Genomic DNA, 20,872 nt, shown 5'->3' on the forward strand with positions numbered 1-20,872 from the left:
TTCCTCCCGCCAAAATTAAACTCACAAAACGCTGAGACTAGGGGTTGGGGAGAGGGCGTTCCAGGTCCAGACTCGGGCGCCCTGACTTATGCCCTCTTCAAGAAAGAGGGGGCGCCCGGCTCCTTTCTGCCTCGGCAGCTCGGCGTCTGTTATAATAATAATAATAATAATAATAATAATAATAATAACGATGGTGATAATAATAATAACAACAACGACGACAACAACAATAGGGGGAAAACAGTATCCCACAGCTCAGCTGCCCCCTTGCCAATGCTTTTGGGCCTGCAGGGGGGAAGGGGAGGAGGAAACCTAAGTGTAGGGATTAGGAAATGTGGTGTGGTCTCCAGGGAGTGACCTAAGATGGGTCCCTGGAGAACCACCCCTGGGAAAGAGAAGGAAACCCCTTGGGGAGAGAGAAGGCGAGTCCCCTGGGGGAAGCGAGGCCCCTGGGACGGGCCACCCACAGGTAAGAGGACTGCACTGCCCAGGAGAGGGTCAGTACTGGCGGCCCGCTCCCCGCGCCCGGCGCCAGGATAGGTGGGGGTCCCCTTGCGCTGGGAGGGGGGGCTGGGAGCAGGGGTGCGGGCAAAGGCAAAAGAAAAAGAAAGGGGCAGGCGCGAGGTCTCAGTTATGGAAAAACGCATTGAGCTCCTCGTACATGGGGCCCCGGTCGTGGTGAAGGTGCATATCGTAAGACAAGAGATTCTCCGAGTGGACGCCCCCGCGCACAGCCGACGAGCCGAAGACCAGCCCGTGGCTCGTGGGCCGCGAGCCGGGCAGCGCCGAGTAGTGCATAGAATAATGGTAGCTCTTCTCGTGGTCGGGCGACGAGTCCTGCTTGAGTGAGAAGTTGCCATTGAGACAGAGCGGGGGGCTGAGCGGGCCCTCGTACTCGGAGCTGTTGTAGTCCGGGCTCGCGCCGCCGCCGCCCGCCGCCGCATACAGCGTCTCGTAGGCGGCGCAGTAGCCGTGGGTCCGCAGGGCGTGCGCCGCTCCGCCGCCCAGGCCGCCCGCCGCCTGGCACTGTGCGCCCGCCAGGCGCGAGCACGGGTACGGGTAGGGGTGCATGGCGAACGGGCCACCCGAGCCGTGGAAGCGGCCCGTGCCGTCGGCGCCCTGCTCCGTGAGGAAGTTGCGCGAGTTGAGCTGCAGGCAGCCGGCCACCAGGTTGGTGGTGGGCTGCGACAGACCCTTGCACAGCGTCTGCACGTAGGACACCAGGTCGGGCCGCTTGCCGGAGCGCAGAATCTCCGAGAGCGCCCAGATGTAGTTCTTGGCCAGGCGCAAGGTCTCGATCTTGGACAGCTTCTGCGTCTTGGAGTAGCAGGGCACCACCTTCCGCAGGTTGTCCAGCGCCGCGTTCAGGTCGTGCATGCGGTTGCGCTCCCGCGCGTTCGCCTTCTGCCGCCGCAGCTTGGAGCGCTCCAGGCGCGCCTTGGTCATCTTGCGCTTCTTGGGCCCGCGCTTCTTGGGCCGCTCGCCCTCTGCCTCGTCCAGCCCTTCCTCCTCCTCCTCTTCCTCCTCCTCCTCGCCCCCCAGCTCGCCTTCCTCCTTGACCTCGGCCAGCGCGGCCTCCGGCACCTCGTCTGCACGGAGAGGGACTGGCTTGGCAGCCCGGGCGGGCCCCGGAGCCCCGGGCCCCGGCGGAGGCGGCGGCGGCGGCGGCGGCGCGTCGCCCTTGTCGCTCCTCGGCTCGTCGTCGTCGCCGTCGCCCCAGCTGGCGAACTTGGGCACGTCCGAGAGGAGACCGGGCTCGCTGAACAGGCGGGTCAGCATGGTGCCTGAGGGCGCCCCGCGGGCGGGAAGGGGAGACAGCACTGAGTGAGGGGCGCGCTGGGGTCACGCCGCCCCCCTCCCCCAACCTGCCTCCACCCCCGAGTCCGGTGTGGGTTCCTGCCCAGGGGGCCCGGGATGCCCACCTCCTCCGCCTGCCCCGCCCAGAGCCGGCCCAGCCCTGCCCCGGCGGCCCGCCCGGGATCTCGGCCCAGGCCCTCTCCCCAGCGCTGGGCCCCGGCTCCGCCCCTTGCCTGAATGAGGGGCCGCTGCCCGCGCTCGGGGCTTCTCGGGGTCAGGGCAGGGACCGAGTCGGGGCTTTAGGAAAGCATCTTCGCCGGGGGAGGCGGCACGCTCGCTCTGAACGCCGGTTCTCCTCTGGCGGTGGAGGAAGCCTGGGCGGCCGCGGGTGGGGACAGCTGCCCCGCTCGGCGGCTCTGGCGGCCCGGACCCCTCGGCCCGGCTCCCCCACCCCTCCCGCGGCTCTCACCCCCACGCTCCCTAATCCAATTTGCAACTTGGCCGCGCGCCGCCCTCGGCTCGGCCCCCACCCCCGCAGCCCCAATTCCAGAGGCGGGAGGATCGTCTCTTCTAGCCGTGGCGTCCCCAGCTCCCCGAGCCGGCTCGGGGCGGCGAGGACCGAGGAACCCGGGCGTGGGGAGGAGACGGAGAGAAGCAAGCCCTGTCCGTCTCTCCTGCTGTCAGGGACCCCTTTCCCCCCTTCAAACTGCCTCCCTCCTTCACGACTCTTCAGATCTCGTTGTATTTCGGGGTTGATGAGGGAGGAGAATCAAATTTGTTTGCTTTTTTTTTTCTTTTCCTTTTTTTTTTTTTTTTCTGGTGGTAAGGAAAGGTCGCAGGTTCCTCTGGGACAACCATGGGGGGTCCCCATCTCAGTCTCTTCATTGGCCCCCCATGATCCTGCTTTTCTCCCCAAACCCATCGCAGGCAGAGACGCCTCCCTCCGCAGCCCCCTGAGCTGCAGCCCCTAGGGGAGAGGGAACCCAGGACACCTCTGATGCCCACCCTATGAGGGGGCATCCTCCCAGGAAGGGGGGATTTGGGGACCCGCTTGTCGGCCGAAGCAGCCGCCCTCCCCCACCCCCCCACCCGGCGGGTCAGATCCAGCTCCCTTTCGGACAACTTACCTCGGAGAGGAGTCAAGGGGAGAGGGGAGGGGAGGGGGGGGAGGGGGGCAAGAGAGAGAGGGGGGAGAAGAGGAATCTTCTCGCTTATTTCATTGTTCCCCCATCTTCAGGGAGCGGGGGCAGCGGCTCCTCAAGGCGGCGGGCGCCGGCGTCTTCAGAGCGCCATGCGAACCGCGGAGCGAGTGTGGCATCTCTACCAGGCGGGGTACCAGCCTCTATGCCAGGCCATATGGGCTTGGCACGTCACGGGCAGCAGCTATCACATGAGAGACGGTGATTGGCATGCGTCTGCATTGGGGGAGAGCCGGCTCCCCCGGGACCCGCCGCCATCTGTCACTCTCTACTCCAAAAAAAAAAAAAAAAAAAAAAAAAAAAAAATTAAATAAATAAAGGAAATAAATAAATATCTCTGCCGCCCTCCCCTCCCCGCCCAACGCAGGGAAAGCAGGGATTGAGAGGGAGGTGGGAGGAGTTGCCCCCCCCTCGGATGTAGAGCCCCCCACATGGGAACAATGGGGTGGCAAGGCTGGAAATTGGGGGGGTGTGGTGGCCCCCAATTCTATGCTCCTTCCAGGGTCCTCCTCTGTCCATTTCCTCCCTTGCAGGCCCCCAAAGGTGGGTCAGGGACCAAATCCTCAGGTCTGGAGAAGGGACCTCTATGCTTGCCCCCACTCCCCAGGAGGATCCCCTCAGCCACAAAGGGACAGCTGAGGCCCCCTCCCAGGGTGGGCGTGGGGGGCGTCCCTGGCCCAACCCCATAGGTAGATGTTGGCACCATGCCATCCCTCATCCCTGTCTGCCCCTCCCCCACCCACCCTCACGCACACACAACATATGTGGCTGAACGAAATTCAAACCAAGGGAAAGACAGAGAAAAGGAAAGACTTGCCTGGATGTCTGTGCCTCTGCATGGGCGTGTGTGTCTGTGGGGACATGTGTGTATATCTGTGGAGTCAGCCTATGGGAGAGATTTCCTTGGGTGTTTGGGGGCATATGTATGTTGAGGTGGGGGTGGAGAAGAGCCTCTGGAATAACCCTAAGCCTGTGCACCCCCCACTGGGAGTGAGGGAGAGGGTCTCAGTCCGGATTCCTAACCAGAAATCTCTCACTCATTCCCCCCCCCACCTCCTCCCCCTGCTAGACAAGCAACCATCCCACCAGTGGCTTCCTCTCCTGGTCTTCTGACTTATTGAAGGGAGGAGGAGGGGGCTGGGCTGGAAATTGCCTGAAGTTCTTGGAGAAGACTCAGCATTCTCTTCCCCCTACAAAAAATACTGAAAATACTGAAGCCAACTCCAGCAGGCTTGAGAGGGACAAAGGGGAGGTAGGTCAGACAGGTGTCTTGATAGAGAAGGGTAGACAATTACTGTTTTCTCTTCCAGCTCACCTTTCAGCCCTCTCAGTGGGCCAGACACAGATGCAAATGGCACAAGTTGAGGGAGGTAGCTTGATACACACGCGCGTGCACGCGCGCGCGCGCGCGCACACACACACACACACACACACACCCTGTTCCTCACCCCGCAGTGCAGAAAGTGGAGAGACATCCTGACTCAGACAGATCCATGAGTGTGAGCAGGTAATCACAACCAGGTGAGAAAGACCCTTGCCCACACCCCGATTCAGCATTTGTGTGTTTCAGACCCACATTTCCTGTCCCTCCCCAGCCTCTAGCTTACACAGACAACTTCAGTTCTATCTTCGGCACACACACTTTGATGTCGACCGCATGCCAATCGCTGTGGTGGTGCAATGACGAGCAAGGCACGGCTTTGCTCTCAGTCTGGGCAGGGACCGTTTTTTCTCCCACAGGGAGCCTCCAAAGGGGACCTTGGGCTGGTAAGACAAGGATTTGGTCCTTGGTAGAATGAATTAGGTTTTGGATAAAGGCACTTAGATGGCTAAGAAGGCCTTGGAGAAGGGGGGCTGGTGCGGTCTGAGGCTCTCAGGGATAGTTGGCCAGGAACTGAAAAGAGCCTCAGAATGAATAGCCCCAACTTGTTTTTTTCCTGTGGCCCAGAGGGGAACTGTCTTGCCCAGGAACACACCAATGGAGAGCAGAACCAGACCTAGAACGTAGGGGCCTAACTCCCAGCCAAGTGCTCCTTCCACAACCTCACAATCTGGCTCAGTGGTCGACCAAGGCTGAGAAGCCAATGCTAAGTTCTCCCTCCACCATTCACGCATGGATCTTAGGTCTGGGAAGGTAGAATCCCACCTCTGGCTGATGGCCTAGGGTGCTCTGGTCATGGCCAGAGGGAGAGGCCAAAGGATAGGCCTCAGGTGGGGCAGAGACTCAGGAATGCCACCCAGTCCCTCTCCAAATTTGAGCACAGCCTCAAAATCTTTGCTGTCGCTTTACCGAGAGTGAGGTCTTCAATCCTGACATGGAGTCCTCCTCAAGGCCCCCGAGCCATACGATATTTTGGTTACATTCACACACTTTGGGCTCTGATTTCTGCCCAACCCCACTTACTAGCATCCAAGAATGCTAACTACCGTGAGCAGGTTGCACACTGTCTCTCAGTCTTGATTTCTCCATCTGTAAAATGGGGATAATAATACTGCACCTCGTAGAGCTGCTGTCAGTACTAAGTGGGATAATACCCACAATGAGGTAGCACAGGGCCAGCGATATCGTGAGCATTAAATAAACAATTAACAACATCTCTTATTTTTATTAAAGCCCTTTGTAAACTGTAACGTGCTCAACCGTATTAATTTCTTACACATACCCACACACACATTCAGAATGCTTTGTCTATACAGGAATTGAGGTTTTGTTGAATTAATGGGGGAATGAACGGATGAGTAAGTGAATGAATACTTCCTTGGGGGAGAGAGATCCCCTCTGCCTTCTCCTCTGGACACTGAGGGAGGGGTTAAGCCACCAGGGTTCTCATAGACCCCTGCCACCTTTTCTTTCTGCTCGGGGCAGGAAGCCATACCTTGCTCAGGATAAGGGGGCCTTTGGGAAGTCTCTCCATCTCTCCCGGTCTCCTCTCAAGAATGACCTCAGCTCTCTGGGTCAGAGAAGGCCCTCTCAGCCCCCCGACAGGAGGAGGTCTGGGGGTGGGGGGTGGGCACACTGGAGGGTAGGGGCAACTTCATCCCTCTAGGTCTGTTTCCTGCCCCTGTCTTTTCTTCCTTCAGAAAAATGGAACAAGTTTTTCTCACTCGACACGTTTCAACTTTTTTTTTAGAAGATACAATAAAAAACAGGGGAAAATTGGAACAGAGGGAGGTGTGGGATGGGCCAGCCCCAGACATAGGCTTGGAAGAGGTACAACACACACGTGTCCACATCCACACGAGCAAGCATGAACATACAGGGACATACATGCTTCTCTCTGTTCACCCAGAGATGCGGAGATGCAGTAACGGAGAGACAGAAAGAGCCAGAAATGGAAGGAAGGAGACGGAAGGAGAAGGACACCCAGAGATGCCATCTGTTCCTCCCCCTGGCATTGGGGGAAGGGAGTTGGTGAGGGGCCTAGTCCCCTCTGGGTCTCTGAGAGGGAAAGGGGAATGGTGGGTACCTCAGCCAGACCTATAAGACTCCCTTTCTGCCACCCACCCCCATGGAGGGAGCTGGGAACTGAGGGTCTGAGGTTCCCATGGAGACATAGCCCCATCCCAAGGGAGGCCACAGTCTGGGCACCTAAAATGGCTGCCTCAGAGGGGTGGCGGCCATTTTGTGCAGGCTTAGGTCCTGATGGGGGGCAGGGGGGAGGCAGGCAGAGAGAGGGAGAGGGAGGGGACAGGTCATTCCTGAGCAGTTTAGGGGAATCTGGCTCAGGGGACAGGATGAATGTTCTGTAAAACTGCTCTCATTACACCCCCTGCTCCACCAAGGTAAAGATATACACACAGACCTATAAAGGCTCCACTCCATTCTGACACCCAGAAGGACACCTAGCCAGCCACTGCCGCCCCGCCGCCACCACCACGCCCCAAATAAGACTGGTGGGGGCAAGTGTGCTGGAGCAGGAGACTTGATTTCCCACCAGAGTGCCAAGCCATAGGGAGCAGGCGGATTAGAACCCAGGGGTCCCTTTTCTGGCCGAAGCCAACTAAAGCCACGTCCTAAGGCGGCCCTCCACTGAGGTGGGCAGGCAGGTGGAGAATGAGGGTGGGAGCATGGTGAGGAGGGGGCAGCCTGTTCCCCTCACCCCCACCTCCAGTTTGAGGGGACAGGCAGGAATTTGGAGATCCTCTGAGGACCCGTGCTGCTGGCATGAGCTGTGCTGTGGGGGGAGGAGGAAGAGGAGGGGGCAGGCTGGCACTGCCCAGACGGCGCCTGTTCCATCAGCTTAGGATGCTCGAAGCTTCCTCCTGAAGCATAAGAGCACCTGCCACCCTCTTCCCCAGCTCCCTGCCCCACCTCAAGTCCAAAAGGGCTTTGGGGGAGGGGGACCTGCCGCTTCTTCCTGGCTCTGGGGTGGGCACCTGCCCTGCTGCCCCCTCCCCCGCCCGCCGCAGTGTTCTGGGGAGCGGCGGGCACGCCAGATGGCGTGGCTGAGAATGCGGCGACGTTGCCGGGAGGTGAGGGCTGGCACGGGTGATATGCGGCTGCGTGCCTTGTGGTGCCACGGGGGAGGGGGAAGGGGAGGACCAGTGAGGTGTAGCCCCCCTCCTCCGCGCTGACCTCCTGTCCTGACCTCTAGCTCACCAGCAGATTCTCCTTCGCCGGCGCCCTGGGCTCCCATTCCGGGCCTAGGCCGCACCCAGAGCTGGGTGGGCACGCACGCAAGGGGCAAGGCATGATGCTGAGAATCTCGGGGCTGAACCCTGCTGCACCCTCCCCCCTCCTCACCCTGCCCTCAACAAAGGGTGATGGGGTGGGAGACCTTCTCATCCTCCTGAAAAGCCGGACCACTCAGGATTGTTGCCTTGCTCCAAGAGTAGAGCAGCCTTTGCCCCATAACCTTTGACTCCTGCCTTCTGAGCCCTGTTCTCCTAAGAGCTGCTTCCTTGACGGACACTGGTCTCTGATTCTCCCTTTCATCAAACTTTCCCCCATTCCTCACAAGGTTGGTTCTTGGATGGACACCTCCTCCTGGGAGCCTTCCCAGACACTTCCTGGGCAGGGCCACTTCAATACTTCCCACCCTCTGTTGGGAGGATCCATTTACTCAGGTCTCCCTGACTTGACTGTGGTAGCTACTTGTTTTATATCCTAGCAGTCTCGCGCTTCGCACGGGCTGTACCGAGTTGGCGGTCGATATGTGCTTGTTACATCAGTGACTGGCTGAGAGAGCGGGAGGGTGCTGGAGCCTTTCTGCAGAGAATCTTCTCAAGCAGTAAGGGCCAGGGTCCCTGGTAAAGCTCAGAACTCCCTGGCCCTTCCTCCAGCCTTTTGCACACATTTCAGTCTGGGGAGCTGGACTTGAGATAGGGGGTCATAGATTTCCCCTGAAGTGGCTCTCAGAGACAGGGCATGGGGGGTGAGGCTGAGCCTAGGAGTGTTTGGCTTCAGTTCACTGGGCACCAAGCTCTGGTTCTGAGGTCCCAGAGGCCCACAGCGCCCGCCCCACCCCCAAGTGGTCCCTGCCCAGTATAGATCCCCTACTCCAGCCTTATACCCCATACCTATCAGCAGTCTCAGAGCCCCTCCCCTCCCCTGTCCACCCTGTCCTACCCTGACCCTGCATGGGGGTAACTGCAACTGCCCAGAGAGGAGGGCGGAGGGTGTGGGGCAGGGAGATGAGGTCCAGGGACAAGGCTGAGGCCCACTCCCACTGCCTTTTCCTCTTTGCTGATGCTACTCCCCAAAGCCACCCCAACACCACCCAGCAATATCTCAGACCCCTTCTGTCTCATGGGCCCTGTCCAGGCTCTCCTCCCCCACGAAGCCCCTACTGTCCATGGGGTCTTGGTCCTCAGGCTTCTGGCACAGGACCGAGGCTGCCCATCCCTGCCCATCCTCTCTGAAACGTGGTATGCAGGCATCTTCACTGGCTTCCCATGCTCCCCAGAAGCAGGCCACACTCCTTAGGGACACCCCTGACCGGGCTGCTGCCCAATTCTCACCAACACTTGTCTCTGCCTTCAACCCTGCCTCTTAGCGGCTCAAAGCTGCTTCTGCTTTCACAAGTACCGTGCCTGTGAGCCTTTGTCCCGGTTGTTGCCTAGGTCTGGTCTGGAGCGCCCTCAGCCCTCTCCTACCCTTTTAAGCCTAAGCATCACTTCCTTCAGGAAGTCTCTCTGGGTTAGATGCCCCTACCCAGTCTTCTCTAATGCTTTCTGGACACTTCTCCCTAGGCAGAGGTATTGACCTTTGCCTTAAGGGTCTCTCCCATCTGATGGTGCATTTGTTCCTTGAAGGCAGGAAGTGGGCCCAGAGCCTGGCACACACGATGTCCTCAATACGTTGTGGTCCCAAAGGCCTGCCAGCTACTGTTGGAGCAGGTTCCAGCTGGAGCCCAGAAACTGAAGCCTGCAGGGGGGCAGAACACCCATCCACAGGAAGCACCTCCTTGAAACCCTCCCTCCTTTGCCCTCAGCCTCCCCCACCAACCCTGGAACTGACATGGCATGTCAGCCTTCCTCTCTGTACAATGGGCATGATAATGGCAATAAAACCAGCCTGCCAGGACTGTGTGTCCAACAGGCTAACAGGTGTGAAAACGCTGCCTCAGTCCCCGGCCCTGTCCAGATATGGCTGATTCTGCCCCCAAGCCCTTGGTCAGCTCTCCTTTTCAAAATCTTTGTTCCTGGAGCTCTGGTCCTCGGTGTTCCAAATGAGCGGTCGGGACGTCCTGCTCCTGCTCCTCCAGGGGTCCACAGAGGAAGGCAGTCAGATGAAGAGGGAGCTCTAGGTGGTCAAAAGAGCACCCGTCTTAGCAGGGTCTTGATCGTGGTCAGATCCCACAACTCTCTGCTTCATCATCTGTAAAATGGGACTAGTGCCACCTGCCCACTTGCTTACCTCCCTCAGGACCTGGGAGGACAGAAGAGACAGCCAGTTATGAAGTGTACTTGGGAGCGGTTAGGTCCCGATTGACGGGAGATGGTAGCCCCCATGGGGTAGTGAAGGGCATTGCTAAGAGCTGAGGACAGTGTATGTGTTTTGGCCTCTCTTTCCCCCAGGTGGGCTCTGCGGAGAACTTCCTTGCAACCTGGGCATATCCTGGTTTTCTCCCCTGGAAATCAGAGCCAGACATCTGGGCGGGGGACTTTCAGGAAACCTGATACTAGACAGTTCTCTGATGCCTCTCTTGAGCACAGCGTGGGTGGATGGGGCACCAGAGGCTGGCCCTGGGCACAGGGGACTCCCACCTGCCGGTGTTCACAGGAGGGCAGCCCCAAGGGGCCATGGTGGGGGGGTGGGGTGTACATTGAGGAAATGGCCAGGAGGTTTCTATTTAACCAGATACCTCTGGCTCAGCCCCTGGAAGACTAGAGCCCAGGACTTAGCCATTGCTTCCCTACTTCACTACCCCGTAGGGTGGGCACAGGGAGGGAAGGGTGTAGGGGTAGGAGCCTCATGGACCGACACCCCATTTGACAGATAAGGAAACCACAGTACAGACAGGAAGAGTAACTTGCCTGATGTCACAATAAATGAGTGGCAGAGCTGTAGCTAGAAACTAGGACCCCAATTCCTGCTTTGGGGTCCTCCTGTCCCTGGGGCCTCAGAGCCCCCTGTAATAATGTAACATGGGAACCAGAATAATGTAAGCCCAGCACTGAATGTTCTCTGTACCAGGCACTGGGCTTCCCATGCGTTATCTTACTCCATTCTCACTCAGACCTCTGAGGCAGGACTACTGTTGTTTTAACCCCACTTAAACACTAAAGACGGGAATGCTGAAGCACAGAGAGGTTGGCATGGAGGTCGCCTTGCCGATGTCACACAGCTAGTATGTTGCAGGTGTGGGATTTGAACCCAGTTCTGACTCTGTCCGTGCCCTCTTTCACTATTACAAACTACTGCATTCTCTGAAAGTCCCACCATCGCCACACTGTGGGACCAGCAGCCCCTGTGACAGAGAGGGAAAAGGAGGGTGCCCTGGGAAGGACTGGTGCCCAGGGTTTGCCCTTCGTCTAGTCCCCCACAGGAGCCAGTGTCCTGGCGGGTGTCTCCACGGTTCTACTCATTGGTGCGTGGGGGCTCCTTCCATGCACAGGGAGAGGCTGTCACATTATACATGCTTCCCTCTTCCCTCGGCTCTTTCAGAAGTTGCCCTCCTTGCCCTTGCAATTTCGTTGAGGCGCTTCTTCCACCAGGAAGCCCACCCTGATGTCATGCCACTCCCTCTCCTGGCCCTTGGCACCACGTTGCGGACGTGGGGATGGACGGACCAGCTGGATCAGCTTTACTCCTGATCACCAGCCGTCTGTCACACCATTCTGTTCCCGTCTGCAAAATGGGAATAAGGAGCCCTACCTCACAGAATCTTTGTAGGATGAGAAGCGAAGCGGCATCTTATGAGGAAGCCCCTGGCACCCAGAGGGACCCTGCCGCTCGCTCCTTCTCCTCCTTGTCCTTCTCCTCCAGGCTTTCTCCCCGTTCTCTCCTCATCGCCCCCGGCCGGCGCCTGGCACAGGGCCCGGCGCGCCCCAGCCGCCCAATCCCTGCTCGCAGCCTGACTTCCTGCCCGCCAGGCTCCCTCGGCACGTGCCCCGCGGTCCCCCCCCACCCGCCCCCGGGAAGCGCCACCTCCGGAGCGGCCCCGCGCACGCCCTGTGGTCCTCCGCCAGGCTCCGGCCGCCGCTGGGCCTCCCGATGGGTGTGCAGCGGGCGGCCCCCTGGTGGGGTCGGCGAGGGCGGAGGCGGGCCGGCGGCGGCGGGAAGGGGACGCTGCCCCTTTAAGGTGCCACCGCCGCGTGGCAGGGAAACAGCTTGTGCCAGCCCCATTCCGCCCGGCACCGCTCGCTACAAGAAACACAATGCATAACAATCAGGCGCGCGCTTGGAGCCGTGCCACGCGGCGGGGGCGGGGCGGGGCCGCGGGCGGGGCGGGGGCGCCCGGGTCGCGACCCCCGACCGGCGTCCTGCGGCCGCGGGCGGGCCCAGGCCTGGCGCTCCCCTGCGCCGCGGCTCTGCGCCCCAGCGAGGCGCCCCTGCGCCCCGGCGCCCCCCGCCTCGCCCCCGCTCGCCTCCCCCTCCCTCCCCGCCTTCGCGCTCCCTACAAAGTTCATTCCCACTAACTCTTTTCCAGGCCACTTCCCCCTCACATCTGACAATCCGGGGCCCCTCATTCTCCCAGTAATCACTCCACTGCACTAATTGCACATGCAAATATGCAAATGCGTATTAATTAATTACTATACTAATTAGTTCTGTGGTATTTGCGAGTAATAAATCATTGGATGGGAGCGAGGAAGCTGGAGACCTGGCCCATTTTCATTCTGCATAAAATTTTAATGGTCTCTCTGGCTGATCCGGGACGGCAGCGCGCGGAGAGGCTCTTAAAGGGCCAGTGGCGGCGGGAAAGGGGCAGGGGCGGGGAGCGCGGGGCGACCCGGGCGGGGCTGGTGCCCGGGGCGGTCTTGGAGATGCAGCCCACGCCCTGCAGAGGCGGTCTCCGGCCTAGGGTTGGCTTTTCTCCTCCCCTCTGGGGCTCAGTATCCTCCTGGGTGGCTTCTAAGGAGAGAATCTGGGCGGGCGGGAAGGAGGAGGCTGAGCTCGTTTTCTTTAAGAAAAGAAAAGAGGGCAAGGAGCTGTGAGAGGCCAATGCCAAGGCCTTTTGGGCCCCAGGGAGACAGAAATGAAGACTCCCTCCTGAGGATGACTGAGTAAACTGAGGCACTGGACAGGCCAAGGTTAGCTCTTACCCTTGCCTGTCCCCAGGGGAAGGGAGCTCCTGGGACTGCTTGGGTGCCCCAGTCCTTCCATGTCTCTGGTGGGGGCCACCCAGGAAAGCCTCCAGCTTTCCCTTTCCACATGATCAAACTGCTGCCCCGCCCCCGTGGGCACCAGCTGGTACCCTGGCAGAGCAGTTCTGGGCCTGAGTGGGCCCCCGGGACCCTGCTTTATTTCCAGGAGGTAGTCAGGACCTGGGCACAGGGAGGGGTCTGGCTGCTTTGCAAGACCATTGACGCTGGGTTGTGCCTCCTGATTGTGCCCAAGCCAGAGAATGCCAGAAGAGAGAACACTAAGTAGGGGCTGCAGGCCCGCCCTGAGCCAGGGACCCCAGGACCAGGGTCTCCAGTCTGGTTCTGCTCACCTTCCAACCTTCTGCCATCAACAAGCCCACCGGTTGGGGCGAAGCCCAAAGTGGGTCAGTGCTCTAGGGGGGCCAATAATAATAACAACAGCAACTAACAATGCCATTAAATCAGGCTTTCTGAGAGTTGTAGGTGTCTCACGACTGTCCAGTGACATAGGTTCTGTTACAGTGTCCATTTTATGGATGGACAAACAGGGGCACTGGAAGGTTTAGTGACCTGCCCCAGGTCACTCAGTGACAAGTAGCAGAGTGGGATCTGAATGCAGGTGATCCAGCCCTGGCATTTGGGTTCTTTCCACCCTACTCTGCCAGCTCTCTCTCTACCACCATGTCCTCAGCACCTGCTGAGAGCCAGGCCCTGGCTGGGAACTTCACGGGCAGTGTCTTAGCTAACCCTCCCAGCCGGCCGGGAGGTAGCTTCTGGGATCTTCCCCATTCCAGGGTCGGGGAACCCATGGCTCAGAGAGGTTGACTAAGTTGCTCTGGCCACACAGGGAGGATGGGGCAAGGCCAGGTTTGCTTCCAGCCTGTGTGACAACAGTTGAACAGGTTTTCTGATGCCCCCTTCCCCGCATCCCTCTGGGGGTGAGGAAGGATGGGGTCACCGCAGCCCTTGCTGAGGAGAGAACAAGAGAAGGAAGGGATTTCAGTTAGACTTGGGGGAGGACTTTCTCCCAGAGAGGTGGGGGCTCTGGGGGTGGAGTGGGCTGAAGGCTCTTCCTTCTTTCCCAAAAAGCAGGCTGCGGAAGGCCCCTGGCTATTGGAGGCGTGTTGGGGGGGGCGGGGGGGGGGCGTGTAGAGGGATGGGAGGAGAACAGAACTGAAGGAGATCCTCCAGTCACAACCTATTACTCCAGAATCCCAGTTATTGTTGTTGTTGTTTCTTAATTTTGGTTCCAGCACTCCAACTTGCCCCCGCCCCTTCCTCTGGAAATCTGAACTCCTCCGCTCTAAGATTTGCTCCTTGAGGGGACTCAAGAAATCCAGTCTCTGCTCTTCCCAGCAGGGGGAAGGAGAAGCTAGGCCTGCCACTCTGTACACACTTCCTCTGTGCCAGTGCACCAACTACAATTTTCACAATTTTATAGTCAGTATTCCTATTTTATTAATGGAGGCAGGGTGGAAGAAAAGAGAGGTTAAGTTACTTGCTCAAGGTCACACAGCCTGCCAGCAGGAGAGTAGAATTTGAACTTCTGACCTGGTGTGCTTTACCACCCTGCTCCCCCTTCCCTGCTGAGCTCCTGCGGCTACAGGGGCATGGCCATGCTGACCCTCTTGCCCAGTGGTCAGGGCTTTGGGTGGGTACCTTTGAAACTGGCAGATGCAAAGATAAAGAACATGCCTCACGCCTATCATTCCCATGGCCCCCAACGAATTTTCATGGAACCTTGTACATGCTGGCAGAAGTTGGATAAGGTGAATGTTCAGGAAGCCCAGATCCCTCCTCTCATTATCCTGGGGATGGACAGCCCCAGAGTGGGATGCTATCCCAGCACTCCCCTCTCAGCCCACCCTGGACAGAACAGCAGGGTCAGGGAGTCCATTGGCTGCTGTCAGGCAGACCACCCTGATTCAGGGAATCGAGATTCCCACTCTCAGGGATGAGCCTAGGGTCCTTTTACCTCCTAGAGTCTCAGAGGAACTCCCTTAGGGAATCTGGACACCCTTACTCCCCAGCCCCAAGAAAACCTTGGACACCTCTCTTCTGAGCCTGGGAGTCCTGGGGGAGGAGGGGTGTAGGGCCCTGGGAGGGATGGCCTTTGGGCTGCAGCCCTCTAGGAAAGAAAATCCATCCTCACCCCTCTACTCCACCAAAGCCCAGAGAAGCTGGGTTCATCAGGGTCCCCCCCCCACATGCTCAGTTCCAAGGAGAATGGGGGCAAGTTGGGGAGTTGAGGGAAAGAGGCAGGAGGCTCTGAGCTTCTCCACGCAGCCCTCGGGGCCGGGTGCCTGGGCAGGAGGAGGGGGCAGAGCAGCTGCTGGCGATTTATTAAGCAGTCACGGAAAAATTGGTTTATAAATTAACAGCTGTTTTAACTTTAGGGCCTCTTCTTCAGGGAATGGAAGCAGCCGACTGGACCGGGATCGGAGTGTGTGTGAGGGCTGGTGGAGGGGGTAGGAGGCGGTGGGCTCCGGCAGCTGGCATTCTTCGGGGGCAGCCTCAGCTGGCACCTCGGGGGGCACCAGGCAGTGGCCAGAGCAGGGGGTCTCCAGGTGCCCGGGGCTGAGGCTGCCCCCACCGTGGGCTGCCTGCTTGCTCACTCTTCTCAAAGCCATCCTACCTGAGGGCGCCAGAGGGCAGAGACACCGCTGTACTCATGTCTGCCACCAGAGGGCAGCCTCCACACACGGATTTCTGCTCACCAATCCTCTGCCCTGCTGGGTGAGTCCAAACTGGGCTGGAGAGAAACCGGGTCCAATGCCAACAACAGAGAGGGCTGGTCCAGTGCAAGCAAGCAATCTTCTACTCACCCATCTTGAATGTATTAAAGGCAGCAGTAAAGAGTGAGAGCTCTGGAGTCAGACTGTCTTCTCACGAATCCGGTGAACCCTCTGGGCAAAAGTTCTGAGCCTCATTTGCCTAATCTGTAAAATGGAATGATACTAACGAGGTTTAAATGAGATCATACATATAAATGGCCTAGTTCAGTGCCCAACACAGAGTAAATGCTCCATATATGTCATCCGCTGACAATTTCTATGACTTGTGTATCCATCCATCCATTCATTCCTTAGTCCAACCCCTGCACGCAGCGTCTCCTGTATTCTGGGCACTCTGGCAGGCAGGTGATGGTGCAAAGACAAATGGTGGGAAGGACACTTCTCAAAACAGTGTGTTAAGAGTTGTGACACAGGGGGCGCCTGGGTGGCTCAGTGGGTTAAGCCTCTGCCTTCTACAATATTAAAAAAAAAAAAGAGTTGTGATACAGGGACGCCTGGGTGGCTCAGTCAGTTAAGTGGCTGCCTTCAGCTCAGGTAATGATCCTGGGGTCCTGAGATCGAGCTTCCTGCTCAGCAAAGAGCCTGCTTTTCTCTCTCCCTCTGTCTGCCGCTCTGTTTTCTTGTGTGCGCGCTCTCTCTCTGTGTCAAATAAAGTCCTTAAAAAAAAAAAAAGAGAGTCGTGACATACACACTGAACAGGGAGGGAAGATTGACTTGGATGGGCAAAAGAGAACGTTTTGGGGTGATGAAATGTTCTATATCTGTGTTGTGGTAGTAGTTGTATGTTGTTAAAAATTCTCAAAAGCTCGGGAACCTAGGTGGCTCAGTGGGTTAAAGCCTCTGCCTTTGGCTCAGGTCATGATCCCAGGGTCCTGGGATCAAGTCTTGCATCGGGCTCTCTGCTCAGCAGGGAGCCTGCTTCCTCCTCTCTCTCTCGGCCTGCCTCTCTGCCTACTTGTGATCTCTGTCTGTCAAATAAATGAATAAAATCTTTTAAAAAAATTCTCAAAAACTCATAGAATTGTATATTTTAGGGGCACCTGTGGCTCAGTTCGTTAAGTGCCTGACTCTTACTATGACCTCAGGTCTTATCTCTGGGTCCCGGTTTAAGCCCTGCATTGGGCTGTGCACTGGGAGTTGAGCTTACTTAAGAAAGAAGGAAAGGAAGAAAGGAAGGAAGAAAGAAATGTGTGTATTTATATTTATATTTGATGGGGGGAAGGAGCAGAGAGAAAGGGAGAGAGAAACTCAATCGGACTCCTCAGTGAGCATGGGGCTGGAAGCAGGGCTTCATCCCACAACACTGAGATCACCACCTGAGCTGAAACCAAAGGTCCAAGGCTTAACTGACTGAACGTACCACCCAGGTTCTCCTAAGTGTAGATTTTGAAATGATGCATTTTATTGTATATAAGCTCTGATTCAATAAAGTTGATTTTAAAAAAAGATTTTATTTATTTATTTGAGAGAGAGAAAGAGCAGGGGGTTGGGGTGGGAAGAGGGAGAAGCAGGCTCCCCGCTGAGCAGGGAGCGTGATGTGGGGCTCCATCCCAGGACCCTGAGATCATGACCTGATCCAAAGGCAGATGCTTAACTAACTGAGCTACCCAGGTGCCCCCCAATAAAGTTTTTTGTTTTTTTTTTTTGTGGTGCAAAATGGTGGTTTATTAAAGCACGGGGACAGGACCCATGGACGGAAAGAGCTGCTAAAGTTGATTTTTTATTTTTATTTTTTTTAAGATTTTATTTATTTATTTGACAGACAGAGATCACAAGCAGGCAGAGAGGCAGGCAGAGAGAGAGGAGGAAGCAGGCTTCTCGCTGAGGAGAGAGCCCAACGCGGGACTCAATCCCAGGACCCTGGGATCATGACCTGAGCCAAAGGCAGAGGCTTTAACCCACTGAACCACCCAGGCGCCCCTAAAGTTGATTTTTTTAAAAGATTTTATTTATTTATTTGACAGACAGAGATCACAGGTAGGCAGAGAGGCAGGCAGAGAGATAGGAAGGGAAGCAGGTTCCCTGCTGAGCAGAGAGCCAGATGCGGGGCTCTATCCCAGGACCTTGAGTTCAGGACCTGAGCCGAAGGCAGAGGCTTTAACCCACTGAGCCACCCAGGTACCCCTAAAGTTGATTTTTTTAAAAGCACCCACTTCAGTGGTCAAAGGGATGGGTATGGATGAATAAATGAAAGAATGAATTAATATTTTGAATGAATGTTTCAGATGATTGCCCATCTGTCCTGATATCACTGTTGTCCTGGCCGAGAGTGCCCTTGCCCTCTCCTCTTCTTGTCCTTGGTTTTCCCCAGAGGCGGGCCTTGGAATTTGCCCCTCCTTCCATCTCTCCACCAGCAGCTTCGACAGGGAAAGATGCCCCAGTGTGCCCAGCTAGCGTTCCCCGGCTTCTCTAAGGTTACTTCCCAGGGCTTCCAGGGCCTCCCTTCCAGCTGCCACATGCCAACCCGGCCAGCTCTGCTCAGCTCCGTGGTGCCAAGGTCACGGGTGTGATGCCCAACCACAGACCCGCAGTGCCAGCAGCTCAGTCGTCCAAACCCTGGCCGACTCCGCCACCTGCTGGCTCTTTTTGGAACCGCACCCCTGAACTCCAGGGAAGGGGGAATCCACTGCAAACCTACTAGGAGTACAGCACTGGGCTGGGGGCTTTACTCGTTTTATCTTATTGAATCGTCACAGCTACCATGTGAGGTGGACTTTGAAACACGAGAAAACTGAGGCACAGAGATAGTAAGATTTTATCACAGTAAATTATATATTCCAGGTTTCCTACCCAGGTCTGTGCAACTCCCCAGTGTATGTTCTGTCCACCTGACAGTATCTTGCTTGGGGGAAGGGAGGGAATATTCTTGATCTTCCACTCTCCCCAACTCCCAGAAGGAATTGCAGGGCTTCCCACCTCCCTTCCAAATTCACCTTCCAGAGAAGGTGAATGTTGTGCTTCTTGTATGCCGGGCAGTGGGGCAGTAAGCAGGCAAAGTGAGAAGGACAGGTCTCCAAACAGTAGGTTCAGACCTACCATACATTAAAGGACACGCTACAATTCTTATTTTTGTCTGTCCACACAGAAAGACCAGATCAGAGTTAAGTCAAACAAGGTCTTGATTTTGTTTCTTGGACCCAACCGCCTGTGCTTCTAACTCAAGAATAATAACCGAGGAGTGGCACATTATTTTTACATCTCATTTCCATATGATTAATTCTAAGTCGAAGAGAATGGAGGTCACCCTGGCCCCTTGCTTCTTAGTTCCCCTCCCCCATGTGCCTGATCCTGGCCATATCTCGAAGCTCCCACTGGGCTCCCCCACCCTCACTTAGGCCCACCCCACCCCTTGCCCCTGACTGCATCCCCCCAGGTCCCAGAAGTCCTGTTCCCTTCCTCCTCTGTCACCCACACAGCCCCCGCCACCTGGCCGCCCACCTGAAAAACTTTTCCCCAAGTTCTTGAGAAGTCGCGTAGGATCCAGGAGAGAAAAATCAAAGTAATAAAACCTCATTTAATTCCTAGCGGAGGGCAGAGCTGTGAGCAGCAATTATCTTAATGCTGAGCTATTTTTACTCTCTTTCCATCTCTGTCTTCTGCCTCTCTCCATGGTGAAGCTTTCTTTCTCCCTTTGTCTCTCCATCTCTCACATGTGTTTTCTCCGGCTCTTTTCACTTTGTCCTGCCTCCCCACCTTCTCTCTCTCTCACCTCTTGTCCCTGTCATCCTTCTTCCCTTCCTCCCCCTTCCTCTGTCCCTGTGCCTGTTCTTCTGTCAGGCTTCCCCACCCCTCTTGGCCCAGGTTTTGTGGCCAGAGCTGTGGGGGTGTGGGCGAAGACTGGGGGAAAGATCCTCCCCTCCACCCCGAAGACCCTATCTTCCAGGCCTAGGCTCACAGGGGGAGTTTACCTTCCCGGCTGCCCCAGCTTGGGTCAGGGGAATTTTTCCAATATGGCCTCCCAGAGCGCCGATCCTTTGGCCAGAAGCTCCATAGCAGAGCCCTCCCTAGTCAAATGAGCCTAGCCACCAAGGTCCCCAAGGCCTTCCCATTCTGAGGCACACCTTCTCATTCAGGTGTGACTGGTGGTGAGGCCTCCCTGTCCCTGTCCTCTTGTCACCCACCCTCTGCCCCCCTTCACCCTGCTCCAGGACTTTCCCACTTCTCCAGCCCTGGAAGCCACAGGCCCCTCACCCTCACCTTGGCCCAGGGGCCACTCAGGTATACTGCCTGTGGAGTACCTTTCCTGTGCCCCTTTTGAGTTTCAGGCCCTCCTTATTTACCCTCTCAAGGCACTTCCAAACTGCTCTTTTCCACTCCCCAACACACCCCACCGGGAAGAGGGGGCCAGCCCAAGCCAGGGCTGCCAGAGATGCCCACAACCCTGTGTCACGACCTGGCCTCTGGCTGTTTCCCTGACAAGCATATACGTCAATAAACACAGTGGGATTTGAACCAGGCCTGGGGTTGGGGGAAGTGGAACCGAGTGGCCAGGACTCCCAGCTCCTATAAGCCAAGCTCTGCTCTCCTGCCTCCCTCTGGGTGACTCTGGGGTACAACCTCATGCCCTTGACCCCATTTCCAGGAGACTTCTCTGGTCTCTTGCTTCCTACTGCCAAGGACCCAGCATGCTGGGGCTAGGAGTGGAAAAGTGGCCGGAGGGGGTGGGGCAGGGGGCGTGCTCCCGACTGTTCCAGGTCTGAGTGTGACCAGCAGAGAAGACAGCCAACACAAATAGAGCCCCAGGGAGACGCACTCTTATGTACACATCTACACATGCTCCCTCTCAGAGCTACGGAGAAGCGTTTCTGTGCTCTCCCATAGGCCTGCCGAGATACCCAGGGCCTGTACACATAAACAGGGACACTAACCCACAGGGCCAGCTCCTCCTTCTCCTCCTCCAGAGACACACACAGACACCTCTGCAAAGAGAGAGAAGCTCACACCTCAGAAATGAGCACACGCACCTCTCCCCCCAGCTCTGTTCCCGAATGCACCAAACTCACACACGTGATGGCACGTGTACTGGTACAGGCAGCCCCCCAACTCTGTCCCCCTGGGCTGGCTCGGCTCCCCCCACCCACTTTAGATCTGGGGAGAAAAGGCAGGAGACACGTGACCCCAGGGTACATCAGGGCAGGGACACATTCCCTCTCCCTCGCCCCCCAGGACCACAACCTCATCTCCCTCTTCTGCATGGGCTAGAGCTGTGGATACAGCCCCGCCACCCCCCACCACCAGCAAGCTGCCACACGCCAGCCCATCACCTTGACAGCCTCTGACATCCTCCCCCACACCCACACCCTCCCCCAGCACACAGCCTTCCCACAC

The 20,872-nt window shown here is 57.2% G+C and overlaps 1 protein-coding gene across 1 annotated transcript; it reads right to left on the reverse strand.

Annotated features, from left to right (window-relative positions):
* Nucleotides 1-627: 627 nt before the first annotated feature.
* On the reverse strand, nucleotides 628-2,048 carry NEUROD2 (neuronal differentiation 2; the record flags this gene model as incomplete). The annotated part of the gene is made up of 1 exon (XM_080826580.1): nucleotides 628-2,048. The coding sequence occupies exon 1, from the start codon at nucleotides 1,777-1,779 to the stop codon at nucleotides 628-630; it is 1,152 nt and encodes a 383-aa protein (XP_080682706.1). The 5' UTR covers nucleotides 1,780-2,048.
* Between the last annotated feature and the right edge of the window lie 18,824 nt (nucleotides 2,049-20,872).

The sequence above is a fragment of the Martes martes genome (genome assembly GCF_963455335.1).
Source record: "Martes martes genome assembly, chromosome: 16".
Classification (NCBI taxonomy): domain Eukaryota; kingdom Metazoa; phylum Chordata; class Mammalia; order Carnivora; family Mustelidae; genus Martes; species Martes martes.